Source organism: Meleagris gallopavo, chromosome 1, assembly GCF_000146605.3.
Source record: "Meleagris gallopavo isolate NT-WF06-2002-E0010 breed Aviagen turkey brand Nicholas breeding stock chromosome 1, Turkey_5.1, whole genome shotgun sequence".
Classification (NCBI taxonomy): Eukaryota; Metazoa; Chordata; class Aves; order Galliformes; family Phasianidae; genus Meleagris; species Meleagris gallopavo.
Genome location: NC_015011.2, coordinates 51,233,892 through 51,239,256, shown reverse-complemented (window position 1 = coordinate 51,239,256; position 5,365 = coordinate 51,233,892). Strand labels below are relative to the sequence as shown.

At 37.7% G+C, this 5,365-nt stretch overlaps 1 protein-coding gene across 1 annotated transcript; it reads left to right on the top strand.

Annotated features, from left to right (window-relative positions):
* Window positions 1–60: 60 nt before the first annotated feature.
* C1H12orf45 (chromosome 1 C12orf45 homolog) lies at window positions 61–3,606 on the top strand. Its single transcript, XM_003202388.4, has 4 exons — window positions 61–171; window positions 376–462; window positions 1,013–1,149; window positions 2,937–3,606. Exons 1-4 carry the CDS (start codon window positions 102–104, stop codon window positions 3,117–3,119), a joined length of 477 nt encoding a protein of 158 aa, XP_003202436.1. The 5' UTR covers window positions 61–101; the 3' UTR covers window positions 3,120–3,606.
* The last annotated feature ends 1,759 nt before the right edge of the window (window positions 3,607–5,365 follow it).

The following is a 5,365-nucleotide window of genomic DNA, read 5'->3' as shown; positions in this document are numbered from 1 at the left end:
CCCGCCGAACCTCGGTGAGGAAGCGGTCCTCCCGACCTGCAGGGAGCGCTGCGCCATGGTGGGCGGGGAAGGGAGAGCCCCACTTCCGGTCTGCGGGGCGCATGGCGGGGTTCGGGCAAGCGGCGGGGCCGGCCGCCTCTCAAGAGCTGCTGGCCGTGGGGCGCCGCGGAGGTGAGGGGCCGAGGGATCGGTTGTGCGGGGCTCCTCCGGGAGCGAGAGCTGCGGGAAGGCCGCAGTGCTTGTTAACTGAATCCTCATCTGTTTAGGTTTGGCACAGATGGGTAGAGAAGAAGCAGCAGGAGGAAAGCCTCGCGGTAAAAAATGTGGAGTTTGTGGTTGGTGTAGGTAAACATGTAAATACCTGTTTGTTTCTAGGGTTGGAAGAAACGTTACTGATTAGTTCAAAGCCTGGCAGCAAGAAGGCTACGACTTTACAGACTGTTAGGGTGCCAAGGAGTAATGGTAAGTATAACGCTGTTACTAGAGCTGTGGCAACAGCTAAGTAGTTTATTTAACGTAACTGAACATTTAACACTTGAATAATTTTAACGTATTTTTGCTTCTGTGAATCATCAAATATTTCCTTGTTTTGGTAAAGGGGGAAATTCATTCCATTTCTCTTTGCTTTGGGTTCTTAGCCAAATCTAGGCATAGACATCCAGCATTCTCTTTGGTGTGTTTCTACATGTAATGAAAAACTAATGTTCTTTAGAAATTGTGTTATCATCAAGATTTTTTTCTCTTCATGAAAATAGACCAACGCTCTTTAGTCTCAGACTTTTGTTTCCTGTATAATCAGCCTTGCTGCTTTTTGTTGAGCGTCTTGCATCTCTCAGATGTAATTCTCAGTGTGAAATATTTGCTACTGCGGTTGACAGTTGGGAATCACAGTTGAAATTGAATCTGTTTAGACACTCAGATTTCTGAGGTATAAAAATATAAATAAATGTGTCTGTGTGTATGGGTGTGTGTATATATATATATATACAGGTGGTAATTATTTCTGTTTCAGTTTTGGACAGAGTACAGAGCTTTTTACCACAGATGGCTCATGCAAATGATGAGCTAAAAAGAAAAATGGTAACAGCACCAGCTCATCAGTTTGATATTGAAAATCTCGACAGTGCCACAGAAAAAGTTATAGAAATGGTAAATAATACATTTTTGGTTCTACAAACTACATTTTGGTATGATTAAAATATCCTCTGATCTTACACTGAGCTAGTTTGATAAATAAGGTGGAATCTTTACCATTTTATTCTGTGATCTGCAAATTCATAACAAAAGTAGTAAAGCCTTTTGGGGTTGAAATTTACTGCTTGGTTTTCATACTTGCAGAATATAATGGTTAGGGATGAAGTAGATTAAGGTCAGAATAAGGTATTTTATCTTTTGAATTGTAAACTCTGACCTGAAAGTAAGTTGCTAATTCTATTTCAAATGTAGGATATTTGATTTCAAAACTGGATGTTGTTCTTAGTAAGGCATAACAGAAGGCTTTAATATAATAATAGCTTTGGGTTGAAAAATTGTGTTAGTGTTATGATCTTTTACAGTTAATATATACATTCACAGCAATATTTTCATTCTGCTTTTAGCTGAAATGATAAGACCACATGCTCATGTAGGAAAATTTCATTATGAAAGTGATGTGATATACGTGTATTCCAGATAGTGTCTTCTGGTCTGCAAACCCACGAGAAATAAGGCAGAAATGGGGCAGCCAGATAGTCTGGTCTGTGAGCTCTCAGAGCAACTGCTTGGATGCTGGTTAGATCATAGAATGGCCTGGGTTGAAAAGGACCACAACGATCACCTAGTTTCGACTCCCCTGCTGTGTGCAGGGTTCGTCAACCACCAGACCAGGCTGCCCAGAGCCACATCCAGCCTGGCCTTGAATGCCTCCTGGGATGGGGCATCCACAGCCTCCTTGGGCAACCTGTTCCAGTGCCTCCTTGGGCAACCTGTTCCAGTGCCTCCTTGGGCAACCTGTTCCAGTGTGTCACCACCCTCTGAGTGAAAAACTTCCTCCTAGTATCTAACCTAAACCTCCCCTGTCTCAGTTTAAGACCATTCCCCCTTCTTGTAGATTGTACTCAATCTACGTGCAATAAGTTGTCAGAAAACAAAATGGATCCTAAAAATTGTTTGTAGTAACATGCTGGTGTGGAACGAGTTGGATTTTCAAAATATTTTTCATGTGGCAGTATCTGACAGGTCTTGGCTTTATAATAAGCAAGCCAGGAGATAATAGCATCATGTTATTTGCAGATCATGGAATACATTTATTTGTGTAATATATGTGTATTTCTGTATTTGGTATATTTTATGTTATAAATATTTTGTATAAATATGCATTCGTGTATTTTGCCTTGCAGCATGCAGGAAGTTTTTGAGGTGAGGATCAGCAGTTTAAGACAGATGTTTTCAGAGAGAAAAACAGCCCTCAGAAATTATAGCTCTACTTAAGAAACTATATGATCACTTTTGATTCAGAAAATATCCTGGTGATTTAGACTACTTTGCAGTAGTTGTAGCAGCATGAATAATACCAGATTATATGAATAACATTCATAAATGTATGCTTTTATATATGTACGTATAGCATAACCTCTTCATACTCTAAGTGGTTTAAGTTCTTTATTGGATGCCTCCTGCTCATTACTTTAGATTTTGATTTAGACTGAGTTCATCTATTTCATTTCTCTCTTTTATAAGGATATAAAAATGCCCTTGTATTTGCTTTGGGTGATAAAAATTACAATTTAAATATTTGGGAATCTGTTTATGATATTTGTCTTAGTCATGTTAGAACCCAAAAGTCTAACTGTGGTTTTCATATGGTAGTAGAGCTGATTTGTTTGCTTTATGTTTTAATCAGATGATGGAAGCAGTACAGAAACATATCACGTGTTAACTAAGATCTTTTCTTCCAGAACGTGGCTGTAGTTGAACTGAGTGATTCTGATACAGATGAAGAGAATCTAACTTCAGAAGATGACCCAGAATCTGAAGATGACTGTATAACTGATGAAGTGACAATAGACAACATTAAGTTTCCTAAACCAAAGGGAGAAAAGGGCAAAATAGAAATTTTGGACAGCAAAGTGAATGAGTGAATCAATTTTTATTATACTTAAAAAAATAATAATAATAAAATGAAGCAAACCACGTTTTCTTACTTTGAAGACTTAGCCTTTAAATGGCCTTGTTTCTCCATGTGGGATTCCCCAGGATCCTGTGAATTGCTACCGTTTACATGGTGGAGAATTCAGGATCCACTCATGGCTCTGAAGCAAGCCACATCTCTGAAGAATTAAGTAATGTCTTATTCATCAAACAGCATGAAAATTCCAAGCTTCCTTGTGAAGTTAGACTAAGAAAGCAGCTACAAGTTGGAATGTTTGAGCAGAAAGGTGTACTGCAGAGCTAGTTGAGAAAATTCTTGTTCTCTTGTTTTGTTGAAGAAAGATTTTTGTAGTGTGCTTAGAATAAAGTTTTGCTTTGAGGGCAGGAAAGAAATGACAAGGAAAAATCTGTTTTTTATTATGTCCTGTAAAGTGTTAGTGTACAATGTCTTCAATATTAAACGTTACCTTAAAGTACGTTGGAAGTTGTTTGTATGTTGCTATCATGATAGTAACTGCTGAGTAGCAAAGCAACAGCTGAGGCTGTTTCAAGATGAGGTAGCATAGGTAAGGATAACATTTTAATAAGCCATGACTTGAAAGAGTTCAACAAAGAATTACTTATGCTTCTTGGCTTGCACTGAGTTACGGGTAGGTTGCTGCTGTTCCCTGAGCTAGCTCCTGTCTGCAGTGTTTGGGTGAATACCTGTGGTACTCGGGTCAAGCCCAGCTCTGCGGTGTTACAGTTGCACTAAGCCATGCTTCTCATCTCCTGCTTTATCACATTTCTGCTCATTTTGTTAATTGTCACTACCAGAAGAATCAAAAAGTTTATTTTCAGTTGGCCTCTCCTCAGGCTAGCTTGAAACAATCACGAAACCATGATCAGTGAAAATATGTCTCATTTGTACTTACCTCAGATTGATGAAATACAATGATCTGGGCTGCTGTATTTACTTTACAGATTGTTTCGTGTTTCAGAAGTATCTGTCATGCTCCTGTGTATCACAGGTTGTTTCTTAAAGTACTGTTTTATATTTGGTACATCATTAATATTTTCTGTATTGTATTTGCTCAGATATTAAACTTGAAAAATAATGAATTGAAACCTGCAGTTACATACACAACTTGTTTCAAGCAGTACTTAATTCTAAAGTTTTCTTTTTAAGACCTGTTTCAGTAGTGTTTGTATAAGAAATTACAAGGATTCTTTTTTTTTTCCTTGCAGTATTTCTTAAAAATGGAAGAGGGGTACAATTTATTGAAATCAGCTGATTCAGTCACAGAATATTTTAGGAAAGAGGAAGAATAGGAATCAAGAAGTGGGGCTGCTCTTTTTAATGGCAGTCCAGAGATCAGATTAAGCTTTAGGTGGAGGTACAGTGTAGGGAGAGCAAGCAGCATTAAGTACGGTCTGTTTGTTGGGTAAGGTCTTGATCTGTATGGAAAACTTCAAACTGAAGAAAATTGGAAAGCCAAAGTCTTAACTCGGTCATTTTACAAGAGATTTTCACATAGATTTAAAAAGGAAAGACACGTGAAATACAAAGTAATAGTCATGCCATGTAGAACAGTGATAAGAGTCTGTCTGCACCAAGTGATTTTATTCTTTTAATGTAGCCACTTGCAGGCTGATCACACGTTCCATTTCAACAAAAAGATAGAAAATATTTTCAGTAACTTTAGCTTGGTATGCATAGTTAACATGGATGTTGAACTCTGTATGTACTATACAAAGATCATAGTAAGTGCACTTCCTTGCATTGATGTACTTCTTATGGCACAAAGGTTTTCTGTACTGCTGACGAATCACCAGAGCAGAATGTTAAGTTGCTACTGTAAAATCTGAACCAGTTAATAGCAAAAATGACATAATATGCATATTTTAGTTCAATTTTAGAAGAAACCTAAGAACTAAGTTTAAAATGTTCATGTAAATGCTGTCACACAAATAAGAAGTAGGCATGTGAGAACTTTCTATTCAGTTGTATTTTTTAAAAATAATTCAAACTACTTTTTTATTTTTTGGCTTGTGCTAATCACTGCTACTGTTGCTGGATCATTTATATTGTGTCAGGATAATTCCCAAATGCTTCTGTCTTTCAGTGAGACTAAAATTTGGACCTGATTTAAAGAAATTATCTGTGGAATGAGTGTATTTGTTTTTTAGTTGCAGCACTGCAGATGGCATATCCCAGGCATGGTACTAAGTGCTTCATGGAGCCTTTAAGATTAAA

Bases quoted from the DNA above. Each gene is read 5' to 3' on its own strand.
- C1H12orf45 (XM_003202388.4), top strand. From the start codon at position 102: ATGGCGGGGTTCGGGCAAGCGGCGGGGCCGGCCGCCTCTCAAGAGCTG. The intron at 172-375 runs GTGAGGGGCCGA...GTTTGTTTCTAG, and splicing joins GGCCGTGGGGCGCCGCGGAG to GGTTGGAAGAAACGTTACTG. The intron at 1,150-2,936 runs GTAAATAATACA...CTTTTCTTCCAG, and splicing joins CAGAAAAAGTTATAGAAATG to AACGTGGCTGTAGTTGAACT.